The sequence below is a fragment of the Populus euphratica genome, unplaced genomic scaffold (assembly GCF_000495115.2).
Source record: "Populus euphratica unplaced genomic scaffold, PopEup_1.0 scaffold3.1, whole genome shotgun sequence".
Lineage (NCBI taxonomy): Eukaryota > Viridiplantae > Streptophyta > Magnoliopsida > Malpighiales > Salicaceae > Populus > Populus euphratica.
Window position 1 is genome coordinate 1135006 of NW_011499847.1, and position 24152 is coordinate 1159157.

Below are 24152 nucleotides of genomic sequence, written 5' to 3' on the forward strand. Positions count from 1 at the left end.
TTTTTTTTTATGATAGCTTTAGTAGTTACAGTTCATTAGCAAAGATTGCTACCATGCAATATATATCAAGGGCTTGCAGTGGAAGACTATAAATTTTAGATATGGATGCAGTGATTTTTCATTAATTTTCAGTGTAAAAAAATATTCCTCTTTCCTAGGAGAGCAAGAAGAAATGGACGAAACGTGAAACCACATGAAGAAAAAGAAAAAAGAGAAAAGGAAAAGGAGGTAAAACAAAGTCAACTGCATTTCCTGTTTGGGTCCCATTTGAATCCGCTTTGCATCAATTTTTTTATATTCTTTTAAGTTAATTGTTTTTAAGAATTTTAAATTTTTTTAATATATTGTTGTTAAAAATAATTTTTTAAAAAAATTATATTAATATATTTTTAAATAAATATTAAAAAACATCTACCAAACTCCCAAATATATCATCAAGAAAAGAGTTTACAATAAACTATTCAAAGCACATTTAGCAATGGTGTACTGTTCTACCAAACCAGGCCTTAAATTAACAGTAAATTCAATTAGCAATTTCTCATATTCAATGATCAAGAAATATAATCTTCTTAAATATATATATATATATATATATATATATATATATAGAGAGAGAGAGAGAGAGGTATTTTAGAATAAAGATTAATTATATCTTATGTGTATTTGTAATAATTTTCTTTATTGTTGTCCGGGTGTAATTACTTGATATTTATAATATATAAAAACTAGAAACAAAAAAAAGGAGATAAAATAATATTTGATCCACTAACCCAATTCAAAATTACTTTTTAGTTATATCTCATGTTTCTTTTTTCTATGCTATAAACTCAGTTTACAAGAGAAAAATTGTTTCTTATAGAATAATATTTGATCCACGAAGCCATGAGCATGCTATTTAACCAGGAAAATGCACATATATTTGTTTCTTCGACCAAAACACACACGGGAGGATTGGACCACAAAGCGGAGAGAGCCTTATTACATATGGCACTTGTTCCTTCCTGAGAAAACACAGGGAAGGAGATCGTAATCAAACTCCCTTTTCTTTTCTTTTTAAAACTAACAAAAATCCATCTTTATTGCCCAAAAAGCTCCTTTTCTTGTTTTTTTTTTTCCAGTTTTCCATCTATAACAAAAAAATACACCTTTTCTTGTTCATCAGAAGAAATCTACGAGTCTGTTCGTATCTTAAGACAATCTTTTTCTTTAATCTTTCAGGTGTTTAATCCAGGAAACAGGAGAAACGGAGTCCTGTAAATATCCACCATTGAAGTAAAAAAAAATAAAAATGAAGACACCGGCAGGAAGAACAGAACGGGAAAATTATCAAACATGACATTATTTTGAACAGGAAGAGATTAAAAAAGGATCAATGGATCTGGACTCTAAAAGACCTTTGAGTTTTATATTCATGGACAAAATCAATTACGCAGGATTTTCTAAATACCATCAAGTTCATTTATTTCGTGTTTTTTTCTTTTCTGGGTTCTAGTGACTGTGTATAGATTACGGTATAATTGTTACTCTCAAAGCAATAAATCATGTTCTCTGAAGTTTCTTTTCTAAGACCCGACTAATCTTGTTCTTGAATCTGTTAAATTCAGCTTCGTTTGGTAGGTGGATTGAACATCAAAATTCAAGATTTGAAGTCTATATTAGATTTTCAATTAAATTTAATAAGATAAACCCAACTGAACACGCATATTTTTAATAATCTAATTGAATCAATTAAACCTGATTTAAACTCTAATGAGTTAATATCAATATATTTTTTTAAAGAAATTCAATTGTAATTTTAATAAAAATATATTAACTCTCGTAGATTAATCCAATAACATAGCATTCCAATTCTTTTTCAGATAAGTCATTCCTAACCCGAACTAGAATCAATAGTTTTTAATTACCTGATGGAGTTAATTAAACTTGATTTAAACTCTTATAAGTCAATACCAATATTTTCTTAAAAAAACCAATATAGTTTTGATAAAAATAATTATCGAAAGTTAATTTATAAATCAATGGATTACCTCAATAACTCGTTAATTCAATTCCTTTTTAGGCAAGTACACAGTCGTATACACACAGTGACTGGTGTACACTAACGGGAAGCTGTGCAAGTAGCTATTATACAGTAGTTTTTTTTAGTTGTAGTTTGAAAAAATATATTTTATAAAATATATTTCTAATTAAAATTAATTTAATATTTATATATATTTGATTAAAATTGTAGTTAAAATTAAATTTAAATAAAAAATAATTTAATATATTTAATTAAACATACTTTTAAATTAAAGTTATAAAATAATTAAAAAATATATATATTAATATTGATGGTTTTTAATTTAAATATTATAGATTTAACTATCATTATTATATCATTAAATAAACAATGTTTTATATCAAATATTTTTTATTATTTTATTAATTTATTTATAATTTCATCTAATAATAATTATAGTTTCAATGGCTTTTTGAGCATATAACAAAATTGGATAAAATATCATTAAAAATAAAATTAAAACTATGATTAAATTCCACAAATACTACGTTATCATGTCATCATGTAATATCTTTTAATTTATATAATGTTATTAAATAATATTAAATATAAATTTTTTAAATAAAACATAATTAAAAAAAATAATTTTTTTACCCAATCAAATGCAGTTCAATAAACAATAAAGACCCTGTATCACATAAACATTAACAAATAAAATTCACAGTACTGTTCACTTAAAAAAAATAAAAAATACCAAGATGAATTATTCACTTAACATAAACGAGGCAGAACAAAGACGCACCTCTCAGCTCTGTGCACAAACCAACCAGCATTTTTAACATAAAATATATAGGTATATATAAACAGTAAATTAAATTTGTGCATTAACAAATATATTACTTACACGATTTGCTTTAAAAACTAAATCAACCGCGTAAAGAAACACCGTCTAGTGGAAAAAAATGCAGCGATCTATAACGCCAATTATCAGCACTTTAATGCGAAGTAATGTAGAAGCTTCCTTTTCTTTTGATAAATTATTTTTTCCACGAAGACTTGGCAACGGGAAACATTGTGGTGGATTCCTTCCAACGTTGACTCGTACAAGTGGTGGAAGACTTGGTCTAGACGGCAGGTCGTGTCCTTTTATACCCCGCCATGACATGTATCACGATGACAAATCTCCTACAGGAGTTCTATCTTGTAATGATCACCGCACCATGCAAACAAACAAGCCTATATGGCCTGGTCAAGCGGGAAAACAAAGAACGAGAGGCCCAGAAACCACCATCATTTTCAACACAAGAGAGTCATTCAATGTCTACAAATTTTCACACCCACATCTTCTAATTTTGGATTTTAATGAAGTTGCATTTGTACTTAATACTAAAAAAAATGTTAAAATTATGGGATTAATGATATATATATATATATAAATAGACAAGGTATTAAAAAAAATCTAATTGTTAAAATTACGGGATTAATGATATATATATATATATAACAATGAAATAGACAAGGTATTAAAAAAAATCTAATATCATAAACGTTAGGATAAATTTTTTTGATTTAAAATAAAATGAAAAATAAAGTAGTTGTAGTTTTTTTATTACACTAAAGCAAATAACATACAATATAACTTTTAATGTTAAGTATCTTATTAATCAAATAAAATCTTCTTTGATAGTCAGGTAGAAACACATGATAATCAGAGATTATAGATATTAATTATGTATTTAGTATTGTAATGCATGATATTTTTTAAAATAGTTTTTTTGATTAAAAATTTATTATTTTTTTGAATATTAATTTATTATTTTTCAAATAAAAAATAATCTATTAACGGACAAAAACAATAACTTAAAAAGTTAGATTTAGATATATTATCTCAACAAACCTTTAATCCCTCTAGTTTAAAAACCAAATATTCAATCCTTGTACTTACATATATCTATAGAATCGCCTCTTATTAATTTTCCATGACAATTTATTTATTTTTTCCTGACACATTTTCCATTCCTAGGTCAAAATTTCCAAGCACTAACAGAGTGAAATTAGAGTTTTGGACATTAAAAAAAGAATTAATGATCAACTTTGATCAAAGTAATAACTTATAATTTTCTAAGCTAGAAGGATTAAGTCATAAAAAAATAAAAATAACAAGGACTAAAATACAATCTAATTCCATAATGAGCCAATAAAAACAGCAAAAGACTTCGATCACAACTTCCCAGCAAAACACACAAGCAAACCACTTCTACAGTTCCACTCCTCCTCCTCCTCCTCCTCTTTCACTCCCTCTCTCCACTGCCAGTCATGAAATTCCCATCTCTGAACCAAACGTCTCCACTCCCAAATATCTCCTTCACTTGCAATTCCTACCTCACTTTCTTGTGACATCAAGCTTTCTTTTCAAATATTTATTTTAGTTTTATCTAAGCTAACAAAGAAAAAAAACTTGTCTTTGTTCTACAAACTCATCCAAAATTTCATTTTTATTTATTGATCTTTATACTTTCTTTATTTCTCTTGTGATGCACATATTTCTTGAAACTAAAAATGAATCTGATGCAAATACTCTATGGGAAAATTAAGCAGTGCCCATAACTCGGTTTTCATTGTGCCAATGAAAAGGTCAGCTCCTCCACTTTTTAGTGTTCTACTGCTCATTATATTTTCTCTGACCCTCAGTTCAAGGATCCTAGTCCGACGCGGTGGTGGGTTTAGCTCCATTGAGGTGGAGGAACCCAGTTTGATTTTAAGGAAAAAAGTTCCGGTTTTTAATTCTACGCTGCTGAAATACGCGGCTATTGACGTAGGAGAAGCACAAGCCAAGAATGAAATAAAAGAGTTACTAGAAGGGAACTTTGATAGTCGAGGAAGGTATAGGTTTAGTGTTAAAGCAAGAAAGTCTAAGGGTATTTTAACAATGCTTAGGTCCCCTCAGTTTTATAGGAATTGGTTAGATTTTAGGAGGGTTTTACATGATTGGTCGCGAAAGAAGAGGTATCAGCCTGAAATAATGGATGAATTAATAGGGCTTGTGAAGGGTCCTATCGATAGGCATGATGGATTGGTGGTTTCGGAAAGGCGGTATGGTTCTTGTGCTGTAGTTGGGAATAGTGGGATTTTGATGCAGAAAGAGTATGGAGAGTTGATTGATCGTCATGAGGTTGTAATCCGATTGAACAATGCGAGGACGGAGACATATGAGCGAAATGTGGGGGTCAAAACTAATATTTCTTTTGTAAATAGCAATATTTTGCATCTTTGTGGAAGGAGGCGAGGTTGTTTTTGTCATCCATATGGGGCTAATGTCCCTATGGTTATGTATATTTGTCAGCCAGCACATTTCTTGGATTATACTGTTTGTAATTCATCTCACATCGCGCCTTTGATTGTCACTGATCCGCGCTTTGATGTACTGTGTGCGAGGATTGTGAAATATTATTCGCTGAAACGTTTTGTGGAGGAGACAAGGAAGTCATTGGATGAATGGGCCTCTGTTCATGATGGTTCCATGTTCCACTACTCATCTGGTTTGCAAGCTGTAATGCTTGCAGTGGGGATTTGTGACAAAGTTGGTATTTTTGGGTTTGGAAAATCAGCTTCAGCTAGGCATCATTATCATACTAATCAAAAGGCTGAGCTTAAGTTACATGATTACGAGGCAGAGTATGATTTTTATCACGATTTGGTGAACAATCCACAGGCAATACCTTTCATTATGGACACGTTTAAGTTTCCTACTGCTATAGTTTATCAATGATCTTTCAGATGCTGAATCTTTTGTTGATGCGGGATTGATTGATTAGTTGTGAAATTTCTGTATTGTTGCTGGTTCTACGAGTTGGTTATGAAAACACAGTAGTCGAATATTTCCGTCGCATATGCTGACCCTGTACTATCTAAGATAGTGGCAATACTGGAATCTAAGAAATTTGATCTATGGTCTCAATTGCTTTTTATGTAGCCGCTGAGAAATACAGGTCGTATTTTTTAAAAAATTTAAATTTTATTTATTAAAAATTAATTTTTTATATTTAGAATTGTTTTGATCTACTTGATTTTAAAAATATTTTTTTAAAATAAAAATAATTATTTTGATATATTTTAATATGAAAAACACTTTAAAAAACAATCACAACCATATTCACAAATACCCTTAAAAATGCTTTTTTTTTATAATACGATTTATATTATTTTTTAATATATTATTTTAAATAATAATATTTTAAATTTATAATTTGTATAAAGTCATACTATATTATATTTATTTTTTATCAAATAAATAATAATACTAAAAATAGAACTTATAATTGCTTAATCATTAAGGTTTATGTTAAAACAAATTCAACTTAGTAGTTTAAATATGTTAAAGAATTATTTTAATTTAAAAATTTAAGTTTTAAAATAAAATTCAAAAAATAATTTATATTATTTTAAATAAAAGATACTCTTTTTTATTATCGTGTCAATACCTGTTTATAAGAGCTTAGATATGCACGTATCACTGTGGGTTTTCTGTTGGGAATATCTGGAGGAATATTTCAATATGAATATTTTTCTCACTTGAAGTCACTTGCAGGTTATGAATCTGAAAGATTTTGTCAATTTTGCACTGCCTTTATCAAGTTAAACTTGTAAGTTGATTGGAACATTCAGAAGCAACGATAAATTATGGTTGAGATGCGGGCAAGGCTCAAGTTCTCATGTGCTGTTATTGTATACCTTGATGAGGTTCGACAACTCCTACGCATTATATATTTTGGCAGGCATGTTCATGTGAAATCACTGCTGGGTCTTGGATAATATGGTCAGTAGAAAGCAGTAAATTTCACTAATTTATGGAGAAAACAGTGTTTTACTAAACCAATTCTGGCAGTTTGTGTAGCGCAGTACCCTTTAGCTCGGGTAGTAGCAAAACTTGGTGAATCTTTTTGCTGTTTTTAACTTATCTCGTCTTTTTTACTCCAATTCAAGTAATTTACAACTCGAATTTAACCCTACGTTCATGTCTAAAGTATGAGCTCATAACAGATAGCCTTGTATGTATTTCCTGGGAGTTTTTGGCATAGCAACAATTAAGCCGACCCAAATAGGTGGGAGGTTTTTGGTGCAGCAACAATTAAGCCGGCAATGGATATCAGGTCCTCCTCCTTGTACATTTCTTTCAAAGAAAAGGCATTAATATTTTTTTTTAAATTATTTTTTTCATAGGCATATCTGAAAAAATATATTTTTTATTTTAAACAAAAAAAAAATTCAAAATTTATGCAACCCAAATACTCTAGAAAACAATTGGTTCCCTCAATTCCCCCGCCAAGTCCAGCACCCTCTTTAGTATTTCTTCTCCAGAGAGAATAAAATTAGCAAAATGTATTTTCACATTGATAAGTTTTATATTGCCAAATGATCCACTCAGAGATGAACCAAGAAATTTTGTGCTTCACCCCAGAAGTAGAAAGGCTACAGACGGCTATGCTATTGTAACAACAATTTAAAGCGCAGGTTCTGATGATTATATGCAGCACAAAATCCTTCACCATCCACTCCCATTGAAAAGCTTCGGATTTTACCCCAAGGGCCCATCCAAGAAGATGGCAAAAAGCGGCAACAAAGACAAAAAGGTCTGTACATAACCCTTCTTTGCTCTTTGCCCGGCTCGCTCCTTGGCCTTTCCCTTTTCTCAAGGCTCTGTAGTATCTAGCTCAGCACCCATCTCCTCGTACTTGACCTCCACCAAGAATCTTATTCTCGTCTGAAATCCAAACATTTTACAAAAGTAAATACCAAATAAAAGAAACTGCTGTCACTGAAACTTGCTTGTAAGCTGTGTTTTCAGCATATTATACCTGTTTTGGATCATAAACAGCATATTCATTGTATTCAAGAGGGCTGTCTCGATGCTCTGACGGAATCAAGCGACCACAAGGAACTTTGATGTCATCCTTCCACATAAAATGTTCAGATTCATCTGTTTTCTTTTTGCCCAATCCCTTCACCCCCAGCTTCTTCTCTTCCAACGACTTCGTATCCTGCCTCGATCGAAATAAATTTTCAGGATTCCAGGAGAGTTATAGCCAATTTTTCCATTCAAGCTGGAAATAACATTCACATACCTCTGGTGGGCTCTTCACTTCTATGATCTGATCCCCGAGAGAAGCAACAGCTAGAACTAAAAATCCTTCTGGCCTTTCTACTGAGGTAAAACCATACTTAGCAGCTTCCGCAGCAGCATCAGAACAAACAATTGCCTTCCCGAACTGTAAGCCAAACGAATATTTCAGTGCCAAGATTAGAATATTGATGCATGCTTAAATTGAAGCCATTGATATTACCATGTAACCGGGTACTGGAAGAGAACAGACTGACGGCAGAAATCCTTTTTGCAAATGCCTTAACATGTTTGAACTTCGAGTGCCTAAGAGAGCAATAAACAAAAGTTGGTAGTAGTCTCTGCTAGAACAAGGATGCACGGTCGATTCGGACTGAAATCTTACCACACCATAGCAGTACTTTGTTTGGCAACTTCTTTATTTCATCCAAAGAAGGACAAGCATTTGGTTCCACAGAAAAAATATTCTCAACTGATACACCATAGTCCTATATCAAAAATTTAAACATTGTAAAATTGATAACATGGTACATCAGAATTGATTGCATTAAGCGATGTTAAGATGTGCAATCTCACAGTGTCTCCGACTCTGACTGGTTCATAAGTTGTGTCCAGGTACTTCACAATCATCTTGTAGTCATCAAAATCTTTCTCTAGTGCAGAAACTGAGCAGCCCAATTTCTTGTATCTATCTGACAACGGATCATCTAGGGTTGAGCCAAACATGTCTCCGACAAGGCGTGATGCCACATTTATGTCTCGGACAGTCTCAAATGCAGCTGCACCCTAAAAATCCAATCCGTAATCATGCATTAGTGTCCAATTTAGAGGGACTTAGAATCGATAGGAAGCTTGGGCTGGCCTTACATGATCTGCAATATCCTGATAGTCTCTGAAGACGAAAGGCCTAGTTGAATGCAGAAGAGTAGACCATCTTTGGCTATAATCTGACCAAACAGCCTCAGCCTTTTGTCCTGTCTCTTTCATTGACTTCACAGCTTCTGCAAACTGAAGCAGGACCTCCTCACCTGATGAGATTAGTTTGTTATTCGCGCGAGGGAAAAGGAAAAGGAAAGGGTGGAAACGAAAGGAAAATCCTTACATCTTTCCAAGTGTAAATCTGAAAGCATCCCCGTTGGCAAGTCGGGAGAGTCTAAACCTATCTCCATCGTAGCATACCTGCCAAACAATAAACAAGATTATCTAAAACAAAAGAAATTGTACAGAAAGCAGATGGAGATGGAACTATCTATAGAAGGATCATACTTGTATATCTCCTGACTGCACAAAATCTTCATAAAATAAGCAATTTTGGGTTCAAGGCTGCTGTGCGCGGCTGCAACTCCTAGCTGCCTTAGTCCAAGCCCTCCATGTCTCACATCCATACCATCGTCCTATCCAAACAAAATCCCAATCAAGCAACCATCCATCGATCCATCCATCCATCCATCTATATATATTTAAGAAAAAGCAAGGTAGAAAATTAATCCACCCAATGAGTTATAACAGAAGCATTTTTGTACCATGTCAATCGGATAGAAATAGAGTCGTTTTTTCTCGAACTTCTTCTCTCTTTCCCATGGCTCAAACTCATTTCCTGTAAGTTCCACAAAGAGCCTAACAAACTCCTTAATAGCATTTTCCACATTTTCCCATTCTTCAAGCCTCTCCTCCGCATTTGCATCATCACCTACTTTCCCCTTCTTGTAGTAGGAATGCAAGTTACTATCTGGTACTGTGATCAATTGCATGATACAATACCTACACCAGTTAACATGAAACATAAGCTCAGGTAGTTATAGAAAAATCAATTAAGATCAACAGTTCTTTCATATTATGTACTCGTTCAGTCCTCGGCCCACGTCACAAAGTGAGAAGGCACAGTTGTACAATATCCCATCTTTCTCAAATATCTGTCCACCACGTTCCTGCATTCTAGTATCTTTGTAGACTCCTCTCTTGCCATATAGTTTAAGCTGAAATACACAGAAACGATCTGCTGATTAGGAGAAGATTTATTTCCTAGGAGTCATTCGTAGAAGCTAAGAGTAAAAAAGCCCTTTACTTCGGCTGAAATAGACACCAGAGCCTCTTCACTGGGATCTTGTTTGTCCCATGGAATTCCGTTTCCCTCCACAGAAAGATCAGAAACAACATCATATGCTTCCATTGGCTGCGGTTCTTGCTTTTCAATGCTGTCAAGCAACCAATCTTCTCTTACTACAGGTATGCCCGCCTCCCTTTATGAGAATAAAAAAAAAGCAGCCTTAAAAACACGTTTATTTTTGCATTTTTAAAAAAAATATTTTTAAAAATTAATATTTTTAAGTGTTTTTAAATTGTTTTAATATGCTAATTGTAAAAATAATAAATTTATTTTTTAGTGTTTTTTCTTTGATATGCTAATCTTAAAAATAAATTTTAAAAAATAAAAAATATTATTTTAATATATTTCTAAATATATATAAAAAATACTATAAAAATCAACTACTATCGCAATAACAAAAAGCTATTAAAAGCTGATGATCCCAATTTTTTTAGCAGGTCACATTTTGAAGTACAGTACAGTGATTGACACACATACATATTATAAGAGAAATCTATGATGAAAGCTAACGAATACAGAGAAAGTATTCTGTACGAATGGAAAAGGCATGTTAATTTAACTTGTCGAAACAACAAAGACCAAATGTTCTGCATTAGAGATTTGTTTGGGAGCATGAATATCCCATATTTTATCAGTCTGCAGATACAGTCGTTAGCCCAAACAAATTTCTGAACTCACAGGGCATCGGCAAGCTTCGTAGAACCACCACGTTCTCTCTCAGCAGGTGACACAACTAGGCAAGTAATGCCTGCGGAGTTAAAAAAATGTTGGTGAGAGAAATGATATCAACACAAGAATCCATGCAAACTCATAAACCACACCTTTCAGAGTGAATTAATTACCTTTGACTGAACTAGAAACCTTCCCTCCATGTTTCTCAATCTCCATTTTCCAGTATTGCTGCATAAACCAACACAAGTTCAAATACAATTACCAATGCAGACGTACCAGGAAACCACAGAACCAAAATTAGAACAGTGAACATACATGTGTTCGCGAAAGACGGCCTGATAAAGAGACCACTATTCCTGCCAAAGGTTTAATTGGGGCACCCTGACAAGGCCGGCGACTGGGATCCTGATGCTTCTTTAGCAACTGAAGTATTAGAGAACAAGTACATTCAACAAAACGAAAGTGGAAGCACAAAACAAAAATTTTCCGTGATAGAAGTGAAAGTTACTTCTGCAACTGAGGAGTTGAGAACAGAATCAGGTAATTTGAGTGGCTCCTCTTTCCTTGGTGGATTTCTTGTTTTGAATGTGCAGCCAGACCACTCACTGTAAAACCCTTTACAAGAACACCTTTTACCATCAAATTCCAAATTGCTGCTGCATAATGGGCACTTGTCCAGTGGCCCAAAAAAGAGCACATCTTGGCTGCCCCACAAAAAAAAAAAAAAAGTCAACATTATCAGTGATAATTCCCGGCCAATTCTCATATTCTTAAAAGTTTTCAATTAAGCTGGGATTGACTTGCCATTTGGCAGTGACAACACCATCAGAGGCAGAGGAGGAATCTTCGTCATTCATATCCAAAATTTCTCTCATTTGTTCAACGGAAAGGTGCTCTTCAATTGCTTTACAAAACTCTTCATACTCTTTAGCAATATTATCCTCAGATTTCCCATTTGTACTATCATTTTGATCCTCTCCATTCTTTGCCTTCTTCTTTGGCGACTGTTCTCCTTCATGTGCCTTGCTTTGACCTACCTTCTGCTTCCTTGTCATTATCCTGCTTTCATCAGATGGTGCATGAACTTGAGATCTTGTTTCGTGGACCTTTACACACATGCATGCAGGTAGTGTGAGTACAATATACAGAATTACAGAGTCCCTAACCTGCTCTAATCAAACAATACATATCTTATATTTCAATACGTGCAATATGCTAAAATTGGGAGATTGAAAATATCAACCAAGTAAAAGCCAAGGAATTAATTTCCATTAATTTGAGGTAAACCAAGCTGAGAATTTCAAGGAACAAGAACTAACCTTCATCTTTCTTTAGGATCCTTTCTGTATTCAAACTCGATCAACTTCCAACTCTAAAACCAAATCTTACTAGCATTTCAATATACCAAAACGATATAGCTAGACAAACTTTATAAACCCTTTTTACTTGACATTATTATACCCAGGTTTTTGTAATGACACGACCTTCTAAGCTAGACACGTATAATGATGGCTCTGTTACAAACCTCGTAGCTCTTCATGCTCTGTCATCCTCGAAACACGACATGTGGATCAAGGGGGTGTAAGAACTTGACACTTGTCCAATTGAGTTTCTTTAACATCTTCAGCCGTTGACAGGTGGTGATCTAGGCTGTTAATTAAATGTGATGGGAGTTTCATCTGGTTTCTTTAGTCTCTGCATGAGCCCATTGGGGCATGGTTTGATTCTCATCCGCAACTTGGTAGCTTCGTACCTCTCTGGACCAACACCTGGAGCATTAAGCGGAAGGCAGAGTTATATTCGGTTGTTCACAAGTCGAGGCACACTCAGGATGGTTATCACAGTTTTTTGCAAGAAGAGGTTTCTGATCTCTTCGTACATTGTTTAACTTTTAAATTAAAGTTTTAATTATACGAAAAAATTAAGGATATTTCAAGTTGATTAATGGATTTTAAAATATATTGAGAGTATAATTATGATTATTTTTTAAAATATTTTTTTATTTTAAAATATATGTTAATAACATTTTTTTTTATTTTTTAAAAATTATTTTTAAAAATAATAATATGAAAATATTAAAAATATATTAATTAAAAAAATTTAAATTTTTTAAAAATACTTTAAAAACAGTGTGAAACACACCCGTTTCTTCATACTTATTCAATTTTTAAGTGTTTTCTTTAATTTTCAAGAGTATTTTATAAAATTTATATGGTAGATCATTTGTTGTCTTCATTTTTTTTATATATAAAAAAAGGGTAAAAGAAAAGTAAAGGGGATCGTTTGATTTATCTTTCCGAGGTATGCCCATCCAATGCTATGGGATTTGTAGTGATTATTTTGAGGTTCTTGCTTGGGTTTGGAACATGGGAAAAGAACAAGCGTGAGAACTGGTAGCAAAACGCATAGCTATCTAATCCTGTCTACTCGGTGATCAATTTAGGCAAGACTAGCTCGGGAAATGACAGAATGGCCTGGCAAAGGGTCAGGTTTGTTTTCTAACTAAATTGGAACCTGGCTCAGTTAAATTTAAATGATTTAGTAAGTTAATTCAATCACCTTTAAGGAAACATTTGTTAACCCATCAGTTATCCAACCAACTCGCGGTTTGACCTAAGCTTTGTACTGGAACTTATAACTACAGTAAAACGGTGCTTTTGTAATAACTCTGTGGGCATCTAATGCTGGTTTTGAGAGGGGTTATTTTTTTGAAATAATACTACTCTGAGACCTATCAACAGAAGCATCTTTTTCTTTATACCCAGCCTATGAAGTTTCAGCTGTTCAGCATTCATTATAGGCTGAATAATTTCTCTGTTTCTAGGCTGGAAACAAGGTTAACACACCCTTCATTTGACATGAGATTAATCATATTCTCCACTCAGTTAAGTTTTGATTACAGAAGAAAACAATAAATACTTTCATAGGCTGAAAATGTGAACTCCATCTTTATTTATTCATACATATAGATGATGGCTTACAAATACAATTGCTTCTTAGGCAAATAGGTTGATGAACTACAAACAAGGTCTATATAACTAAGACCTCAGATTAAAAATTAAGCCATCATGCCTCAAAGCTAGTGCTGCGACTCTTGAAGGAGTTCTTTCTTGCAGTAGCAAGAACAGTCTTGTCAGCAACTATAAAATATGCCGCTCCAGCAACTGCAAGGAAATGTATAATTTCATCAATAAAAGAAGAAAATAAATGTTACCATGTGGATAATGCTTGTTTAATCTGGATAGCAATTAATTAATCACCTGTTGAAATTATGAGAGCTTGAGCTGTGTGATTCAGATTGGCTCTTGCCCATGGCAGCATCCTTGCACTAGCCAGCTACATGTTATATAAACACGTGTAGACTTTATAAGAATATATAAAAGAATTCTCTTGTTATTCATTGATTGAATTATTTATTTTTGTAATGAGTTGAATAAAGGATTGGCTTACAGTTGGAATAGCAGTGGCAATGGTAGCAAGTGCAGCTGCCTTCGCTCCTGCAACTACTCCCTCTATTGATCCATCAAAGACAAATTAGTTTTACAGATATAACTAAATTTTCTAGCATTAGAAACTAGCAACAAGCAAACTAAAAGGTACCGTGCGAACAGCGCTTTGCCAAGGCCAGCTTTTGGTCAAGTGAGGCTAAGCTATTTCTCTGAAGAGGAGGCTGAGCTCCAACATTCTTAGACATTGTAAGAGGTAAGTGAACAGATCAATGCTGCCTAGTTAATGAGAGAAGTTAGAGGAAGTTCGGGGAAAGTTTTGCATGATGAAATTAGCAAGATCTTGTTGCATATTTATATAGATTTTGAGGTAGTTGCGTAGAGGGACAGCCCCAGGTGTTCAAGTTAGTGTTTGACGGTTTCTAACATCAGTCACTTGTTTTTACTCTGGTTTCTGCTATGGTCGGTTGATTCCATTTTACTCGTCCCAAGATGTACTGATTGATGATGAAAAGAGGGGGGGTGGTTTGTCTGGAAATCATCTCCTAATTTTCCAATTGAATCCTCAAATAAAAATAATTTTCTTTCAATTAGATCCCTAACCTAGGGGCACCAGCCAATTAATCTGCACCTTAAATTCCCCCCTCTTAAAATCGTAAAACCGAGGAGTTATTTGGCTTAAAAACTCATCGTTTCTACCATAAATCTGAATCATGGATTATTTGGGAATTTTCTTATTAGGGATCCAATTGAGAACTTGGGATAGTTGGGGGATGGTATGTCTTTCTCCAAACAATTGAGAGCATGGTTGTTTGATAAAAACAAGGGGCATTGAGATACACACTCTTATTTTTTTTTTCTTTCAAAAAAATAATTATTATAAAACTTGCATCGACTTTACATGTCGAAGCTTGAACCGATTTAATTTGATTAAAAAAGGGACTCAGCTCTTAATTTAGTAATAGAAAAACATGTAAACGAGTGCATTCACTGAATTCAGACCGGAATCGGGTTTTACAGGTTCCAAAGCATCACTGACAGAAAAGAAAATCCATTCTGAATCTTTGGCACTTTTCTATTTTAATAAAGGCACATATTCTCAGAGGAAAAAATAGAGAGAGAGAGAGAGAGAGAGACAACACATGATCTTTCTTTTCCTCATGGCAGGTAGAACGCCACTGGTTTAATAAGCCTCTCATGTGCTTCGGATGCAAACGTACGTGTCCCAATTACCAAAGGGTAGACGAGACAGCCATCAAGTCTAAGAACATATCACTTCGCTTCTTGTTTGATTGGTTTCCGTTTCAGGTCATGGTTTTGGCTTGGGTGGGTGGCTGGTGGGCACTGTTGCGGTCTCAGCGGTTTTCTATATTGTGTTAAAAACTGTTTTTTCAAGTATATTTGGGAAGAATGAGATGTATTCATCTAGTATTTTAGATTTCTTCAAGACTTTGAAATTATAATCTTCAAAATATTAATGACACTTGAAAAACTCTGTCAATCTAAACATATTTTTTATAAAATATTTACCATAGACACATTTAATTTTAACTTTAAGTCAGATCGATATTTCAAAGCGAAGGCTTTTCACAGATGCCTTAACATGCTTGAGTTTCGAGTCGATAAAATGTTGTTTTGTAATGAACAATATATATATATATATATATATTCTGAAGTTTAAAGATTTTCTAACAACTAAGCATCATTTGTTTGTGATTGTTTTTTTTTCAGGAAGAGGTGGTTTTTAACCTCTTCATGTTTGTTTGATTCTTAGTATAAAACAAACTTTTTGTTTAATTGTACTAAGTTTTTAAGAATCAAAAAATAATACAAATTCTCTCTTTTTTATAAATGATAATTTAAATAATATTTTTTTGAATTAATTAATTATTTTTAATCTTTTCATACTATGATATGTATTTGGTATTGTATTTCAAAAATATGTTTTTATTTAAAATTATATTAAAATATTTTTTTTAAGTATAAACACATCAAAACTATAAAAAATACTTAAAAAAACAGACTTAATATATTTTTTAAAATAAAATATAACTTTAAAACATAAAAAACAGAAATTATTGCATTTTCAAAGTGCTCACTTAACTTTTAATTTCTCTCAGTTTTTGTTTTGTAATGGAAGATTTAATATAATATTCTCTACAAAAGCACATAGGAAGAGGTTATAAGAAGAAACAAAAATAGAAAGAAAAGGGCCTCAGCATGCTCTATGCCAAGTTGAAGAGAGTGGCCATGTCATGGGCGTTTCCAAGTTGGGCCTATATGGCTTGGTCCAAGCTAATTATCAAATATAAGCCAGTCCTAATCACGAGTTAAGTTTCTTAATCAGCAGACATGGATTCTTTTCAGGACCTTTTTGTTGCTCAACGTGGGCCTTTCAAGTTAATACAACCACTGATAATTAACTTTAAATGAAAAAAAGAGTTAAATTAAATATTAAAATTTCTATTTTCAATGCTTTAGTTGAATTATTGCATTTTTTATCTAAAAAATTCATGTTTATTTGTATAATTCTTATAGATAAATGAATTCAAACGAAGTCGAGGTAGGTGGTTTATTAATTAATTCTTTCTTAGACCAAATGATATTATTAATTTGTATGTATTGACATACTATCGCTTTTGTAAAGGTGTTCAGCTCGTAAAAGCTGACTAAAGAAAGGTTATACAATCCTATAAACAAAAACTAAAGTTCACTTCACAGTTAATTTTATTTATTGAATTAAATAGTTCTTAATTTGGCAGGACATGTATGTTACTATATTGTTTCACAAGCATACATGCGGTGCACTTGCATGCTTGGATTTATTTATTTATTTATAATTTAAAATTGTGTTTAATTAATGTTTTAGGATACCAACGATAAAAGCATGTTTGCTTAAAAAATAAAAATATTATTATATATGTGATGACTTGTTTTTTTATTTTCATGTTGTTTCTATCTTTATCTCAAAAAAATAATCAAATTTACCTGAACATCGCTCATCTTTGTTGTATATTTTAATTTTAAGTTAATATTATGTTTTTTCCTAAGCATTGATTAATTATCATCATACAATCTTCAGATATTATCAATATGTACGGAAATGGCTGAAAGCTAGCTATATCCACACCGACATATATAGGAACAACCAGATCAACATGCATGTACTTACTGAAGAGACAAGAAGCGGGTCTTGTATATGTTAAAGCTGATCAAGCATGAAGCAGCAAAACAGAAACAGTATATTCTTTATCAATACATAAAATTCAAATACAAAAAATGGGAAAAATCTTAAGTTCAAATCTCGTCTTCATCGAGAATTAGTAATTAATCGCTCAGATCGTAACACAACAAATTGACAAGTAATTCTTTGTTGCGAAAAAGACTACCTTTATGCAACCTAACTGTCCAAATCAATTTGAATAAATTAAAATGAATTGCTTTTTGAAAAAATATATTTTTTAAAAAATCAAATTAAATTTTCATCGAATTGAAAGTTGTTGGTGAATTTATCTAGGTCAATATTCATGTTTTTTTTTAAAAAAAAATCTCAACTGAAACTAGACTATTAAATCAAGAGTGAATCGATTAAGTCTTGATAAATTTAATAATATTTATATTTATATGCCGGTGGTTGAGGAATTGGCCGATTTCAAGCTAAAACAATGACGGTGAAGAGTAGTTTTCTCATCAACATTGAATCTCTCTTTCCCCCCGACAAAACGTAGTGGGAGAGATCCTTATCTTCAAAAAAATTTCAAAGCACGGCCCTCTCACATTTTCCCCTTCAACTTTTTAGTTGGTCAAGCCTAGCTAGCTGCCTCAAAAGGAACTATCTTTAAACTCCCTGTGCGTTTGTGTGTCGTGATCATCATACTCTTATGTCTTCTCTGTAAAAAGTCATGGTGGATATCTTATATTCACACATTTAAGCAAACCCAAACCCTTTTCGTGGGTTGTTTTTCTTTCCTTTTCCATTCCTGGGATCGACTATATGCATATGCATAAAGTCTACAGATTCACCTTTCAAGCTTAATTAATGCCTAATCATTCTCTAGTTGAGGTTATGCTCGGTTGTTGAATGACTTGTTGTGGCCTCCGGGTTGGACTCTTACAAACTTGTTGATGTCTTGGCTTTGAAAATAGCGTCACACCACAGAATATACAGCTCGACGTGTATATATCGGTCTTAAATGTGATGTATGCTATCGACATGGACCCCTGCTATATATTTTTCCTGAAAATATATTTAAAATTTGGTAAGAATGGTAATTTTTTGAACAGTCTAGCTGCCATTTAATGTTCACCGGTTGATCAGTATAGCCAATTAGCGACTGATAATCTAAAAGATTGTAACCAACCATGCTTTTTAATACTATTGTTGAGTAGTAGTAGATCACTAGTTGGCTTTAATTAATTTAAAATATTCTGATTATTAAAGACATATTTCTCTTTAATTATATTCTCTAAGACTGGGAATTAGAGATATAATAAAGATGAAATAACCAGCAGAGAACTCAACGCAGATTAGATTAACCATATACAACGTAGCAAGAAGACAAACAACAATAAAATCAACAAAGATGACTTCGATGCCCTCTCATTTGCCCAAATGAGTGAACCCATGTTCAGATTAAGATTACAATATAGCCAGCGATGAAGTCGACAAATTTTCTCCATTAGAATGATGCCAACAGAGGCTTCACCATAGCAACTTAATTTGTGTAGTGATCTCCAAGAGACGAAAATTCATCCACTTCACCACTTGAGGCAATCCATTTATTACATTGCAAATATTATAATGCTCATCGCCCAGCAAGTGCTCTGTAGCAAACCGCTCCCTTGTGTGCCTCATGCATGTTCTTGAGAATTTTTTGTTACTGAGCACAAGCTTAGATAAGCCTAGTAGCTAGCTAGGGCTAATTTCTTAAACACCAAATCAAGCAGAAAATCGAAAAGAGCCTTCAGTATTTTTTTTTTCGCACCCTAATGAGCAAATTCATCTTCGGATCCGGTGACGCATTCCTTCTCATCTTCAAAACCTTCAAGAGATGGGTGAGGAGAATGGCCTTTGCCAAAAGACCTAATGTGATCCTTGAGTGATCTTTTGTGCTTGAAATCAGAACCACAAGTGCAATACCATAACTTACCACAATTCTTTTCATGGGTTCTCCAATCCCCCTTAACGGCAAATGCTTTGCTGCATTTTCGACACATAAATGGCTTGGCACCATGCTTTCTTTTGTAATGGGTTTGAAGGGTCCTAAAGTCCTTCAATGGTTTAGCTCTTGGATGGTTGATGTTGTTCTTGCACCCCTGTGCACAGCAATAGCATGGCAACCTCAGCATTGCTGCTGGCTGTGTTCCTTTAAGTGAGTCTGGTCCCTTTCTAAATTCGGACCCATGCCCCCACATATGCATCTGCACACAAGAAAAATAAAGTAACTACTCGATTACAATTTTGCTATAATACTGCCTAGTTTTCTCCCAACTTGCATTGATTCAATCTTGCACGAGTAAAAATTAAGTCATTACTCATTTCTGTTCTTCTAGCCAAAAGTTGTGAATCATTAATCCTTAATTAATTAAAGGTTAAGAATCATAATTAAAGGAAGAGTATCCAAAGTCGTAACCTTCATCCCCACCTCCTCTTTATATATCTCAAGACAATTTTACAACTGCATGCTTGTATAGTTTATCTTGCTCTCTAATCATTTTTCAACTTCTCGTCCCATCTTTTTATAAAGTCTACCAAATTTCCACTTGCCCCAAATAACTTTCTTTTATCTTTCCACCCAAAGAGGATGCAATCATAGAAGAAATCTTTGCTTTGGTGAAGGGGGGCACATAAATGCTTCATTTTCTCCTTTATAATAATCTCTCTTAATTATCAAGAAAACAGCAAAGATGATCAAATGCCAAGTTTTAAGGATGGAAGTATAAGGATGATCCAATTAGCTAGATGCTTTAATTAAGAACAAAGAAAAAGAAAAAGAAATCTCTGCTATCCTTTGATCTATTTTTATATGTTCTTGTTTGAGCTGGCATCCTATTCTGCCTTAACTGATCTACGTACCTTTTCTCCAAGCTAATTGCTTGGTGCTTAATGGATCCTTTTTGAGAAAAAAAAAAAAAACAAAGAACAAAGAAGCCACCTTAACTGATTCCATATTATTAGATTTTCTCCCAATTAATAAGGGATGCGGGGATATAAGACTGATCAGGTCAGAGTCCAATTAACATATTTATATATATATATATTATAGGAGTAATACCAAGGCACCAAAGTATGTCCTTGAGGTTGTTTGAAAACATGAAGCTTCTCTCCTATGAAATTTAGACTATTTGGCCCAAATTTCTAATGTCCTATTTCAGTAGATCAAATGACTTGTTTGGTCTAGGATCACTTACATCATCAACTCACTAATGTTAAGATTTAGTCCTCAAAGAAAAGCTCTCTGTACCGAACAAAAAAGAGCCTCATACGATCCTAAGTATTCTTGCACGGCCTCATTTTTTATTCCGAGGCATCTGCGTTTATTTATCATGCCTTTTTCTAACCATAATCGGGTCCAAATAATCCTTGATTTAAGTATCAAGCTTTCCCTTTTTTTTTTTCCACAGATAATTTGTGTTAGTTTGTTGCCTGTCCCTCCAAAAAGTGCAATAATTTAGAACTACTTTCCCCATAATTTTTTTCCCATGGCAAGAAATTAAAGCTTAAATAAACTGAATTGATCAATTCAAGCTAGATACATGCATAAACCTATGAAAACAATATGAAACTGGGGAGGTATATACGGTAGAAACACCAATTACCAAGATTTTGTCCTGTTAGAACAAAAAAAAAAAAAAAAGTTGAAGAAATTAATCAAAGAACTCAAGTGTGATTCCAAATTATGTGCAGAGTGATCATGGAAAAAAGAATGCATGCGTAAAGTCCAGAAAAAATAACAAAAAAATATTTTTTGTTACTAATCTTTGTTTGAATCCTTCATGGGCCAAAGAGAAGATTGATTGGTACATAATATACAAGATTAGAAAGAGAATAACCGAGAATTAATTTACTAACCTGCATGTTATTGTACCTATTGAAGGTCTTGCTGCATATAGAGCAAGAAAATTGCATGGGCCCGACTAGGATCTGTGCAGGAGTTGGGATCCAAAACCTGCTCTCTGAGTTGAAAGAATATCCTTGAAAGTTTTTCTTCATGGATATTTCTTCCTTGAGGTCAAAAACCCCAGTCTCAACTCCAGAATCTCCACTGTTAGGCAATCCAATGTGCAAAGCCACCGTGACCTTCTCTATCTTCTCTTCTTTAACTCCAACAGTACTCTCTTGCATTTCCATATCTTCTTCCTCTTTTAATGTCTTCTTCTCTGTTAACCTGTTTAGAAGAGGCAAGCATTGAATTGTCTCTTTCGTTGATTCTTGCTGTTGAGGCGGGAAAAAGCTTGCAAGTTTCAGTATGCTCATGGGATTTGTGAACTGAACTTGTTGAGTACTTACAGAAGAAAGAGAAGAAGAAGAAGAAGAAGAAGAAGGAGAAGGAGAGTTCGAAGATGGCTTGAGCCATTCAATGAAATTCGGAGCTTGAAAGCAAAGATTGTTGTCCTCTACATGGTAGTTCCGTAAACCCATCTTGTGGGTATTCCTCGAATTCTCTTCCGAGGTGGTTTATATCCACACTTTATGTGGGAAAGCTAGCTTTTGCACTTCATGTATATGGCTGGTGTTTTAAAAGATACATTGTTTGTTTTGTCTTTTAATAAGTCTTTATTTTCCCTTTCTTTCTTGTCAACCTTTGCCCCAAGTTTGTTTGCTTTGAGAGATTGAGAGAGAGAGATTAGTGGTGGGGTTAGAGAAAATGACTTGCAAAAATTGAGACTCACTAATAAAAGAGAATCCTATAATAGTTTCAATATATATATATATATATATATGTAGTTGTAGTTATAGTTAGTCTTTGCCTTTAATGTTTTAGATGAAATACTTTGCTCATGCCTAAAATAAAGAGAATTGGATTAATAATAATAAAAAAACCTAATATACATTCTCTAATAAATAAACAAATACACTAGATTTCTTCTATAATTTTTTTATTAGGAAAGGGTCGTGGAATTCTACCCATATACGCGCATGCACACGTTTTTTCACAAAATAAATTGACATAGGAGTGCACGATTAATCTCAATAAGATGGAAGGATAAAGGAGCCGTAGAGAGGATTGGGTCAATACCTAAAAGAAAAGGAAAATGATATAAAAACTAATCAGGTAACTAGGAGGAATGATATTAAATCCTTAATCTATGCTCAGTGCAGTTTAACTTCCTTATCATAATATTTTATGAGCAAATTAGTCCTAAATTAACGAGCTCAATGAGGTATTCAGTTAAATCCCAATCTAAGCAGCGAAAAAAGTCATCTTTTCATCGTTCAACCTACATCAATATTTATATTAAATTGCTGCACACATATTTTATTTTTTCTTTAGGAGAAAAGGAAAAGACTATGATGAAGGGGAAGCAAAATTAACAGTTCGTCAAAGAAATTTTCATTTTCTTCCGCTACCAGCATCCATAACATTTGTATTTTGATATATATGGAACCCTAATTAGTAAAATTAATTAACTTCAATCTGAATTTATAAATTAATTGCACCTACTTTTTTTTTTTTTGATTAACGTGGGTGTCCGGGTCAGCTTACGCGCACCACGACTAATCCCACGTTCCACTAAACATCCTGCAAGCCCAGTGAACAGGTAAGGCACCGCGGGGGTGACAGGCGTACCACACAGAGAGGAGCCAACAGACATAGGAAGGAAACCACTCGTCAGCCCCACTGCCACTGAGACTCGAACCGAAGTTCGAAAGAAGGCGAGCAGCGCCTTACGTCACTGAGCTACAAGCTGCTTACTTTTAGTTCTAAAAGAAATGGTCTTTATGTATAAATTTCTATGTCAAATAACCATCTTAATTCAAACCTCGATGTACAAATATCTGCTAAGGTCCTAAGATATGATTTATATTATTCTCTAACACACTTTTTCAAATAAAAGTTTTTTGAACTTGAAATTTATACTGACTTATATTATCTTGTGTTTAATTTTTATCAAATAAATGAGAAAAGTAATATTTGAATTCATGATCACTTGATCATCAAAACTGATATCATGTTAAAGAATCATTTTAATCCAATAATTTAAGTTGTTAGGTGAGGTTTTAAAATATAATTTATAATATTCTTTAACAAAGTAAAATTATATGAGAGTACAAGACTATTAAATTATAGATGAAATTATTATTTGAAATTCCAATAAAGTATAATTTGATATCCTTTGATCAATTAAGTTAGACACAGCACTCAATTGACCGCTTAATTATTAATTAATTTGGACGAGGGAGTTTTATTATCTTGAGTAAAAGTGTTAATTTGATCGTATTTAAAGTTAAGGGTTTGATTTGATTCAATGTAATAAATAAAGGGACAACATTTTGAGTTTCTAACCTCTTTATTGAGATGACTAGGTGAAAAATATCATTACTTTAATAGAAATGTATTCTCGAATTTGAAATTATTATATATATTAGACTAGAAAATTAGTTAAGTAGCTTTAAAATGCAAATTATATACACCCACCCCCACACACATATACTATAAAAATATTTGATCGAGGGCTTCAATTCTCATCTAGTCTTTCTCATCTAGTCTTGGAGGAAACCTTCAATTAATTTGCCTTCTTTTACAATTATTCATATTTTTAATTGATAGATAAAATATGTAACTCAATATATGTTTTTATTGTTGA

The 24152-nt window shown here is 33.0% G+C and overlaps 4 protein-coding genes across 5 annotated transcripts; 1 reads left to right on the forward strand and 3 right to left on the reverse strand.

Moving 5' to 3' along the window:
• Positions 1–4285: 4285 nt before the first annotated feature.
• On the forward strand, positions 4286–5952 carry LOC105140042 (CMP-N-acetylneuraminate-beta-galactosamide-alpha-2,3-sialyltransferase 1). Its single transcript, XM_011046710.1, has one exon. The coding sequence runs from the start codon at positions 4581–4583 to the stop codon at positions 5766–5768; it is 1188 nt and encodes a 395-aa protein (XP_011045012.1). The 5' UTR covers positions 4286–4580; the 3' UTR covers positions 5769–5952.
• Positions 5953–7279: 1327 nt separating this feature from the next.
• LOC105110991 (poly ADP-ribose polymerase 3) lies at positions 7280–11951 on the reverse strand. The gene is made up of 17 exons (XM_011006218.1): positions 11701–11951; positions 11405–11600; positions 11212–11319; positions 11067–11124; positions 10903–10972; positions 10183–10357; positions 9960–10093; positions 9641–9878; positions 9384–9511; positions 9220–9296; positions 8985–9145; positions 8694–8903; positions 8503–8605; positions 8341–8423; positions 8122–8265; positions 7855–8037; positions 7280–7760 (listed from the first exon to the last, which is right to left on the reverse strand). The coding sequence occupies exons 1-17, from the start codon at positions 11949–11951 to the stop codon at positions 7689–7691; spliced, it is 2391 nt and encodes a 796-aa protein (XP_011004520.1). The 3' UTR covers positions 7280–7688.
• Positions 11952–13815: 1864 nt separating this feature from the next.
• Positions 13816–14738, reverse strand: LOC105140049 (early nodulin-93-like). Its single transcript, XM_011046723.1, has 4 exons — positions 14497–14738; positions 14347–14408; positions 14157–14232; positions 13816–14060 (listed from the first exon to the last, which is right to left on the reverse strand). Exons 1-4 carry the CDS (start codon positions 14588–14590, stop codon positions 13963–13965), a joined length of 330 nt encoding a protein of 109 aa, XP_011045025.1. The 5' UTR covers positions 14591–14738; the 3' UTR covers positions 13816–13962.
• A 4117-nt stretch (positions 14739–18855) lies between these two features.
• On the reverse strand, positions 18856–22075 carry WIP3 (WIP domain protein 3). 2 transcript variants are annotated; one of them, XM_011046744.1, is made up of 3 exons: positions 21415–22075; positions 19493–19763; positions 18856–19384 (listed from the first exon to the last, which is right to left on the reverse strand). In XM_011046744.1, the coding sequence occupies exons 1-3, from the start codon at positions 21982–21984 to the stop codon at positions 19329–19331; spliced, it is 897 nt and encodes a 298-aa protein (XP_011045046.1). In that variant the 5' UTR covers positions 21985–22075; the 3' UTR covers positions 18856–19328. The 2 variants fall into 2 exon arrangements, with proteins under 2 accessions (XP_011045046.1, XP_011045037.1); XM_011046735.1 differs by having other exon boundaries at positions 18856–19763; positions 21415–22072.
• Between the last annotated feature and the right edge of the window lie 2077 nt (positions 22076–24152).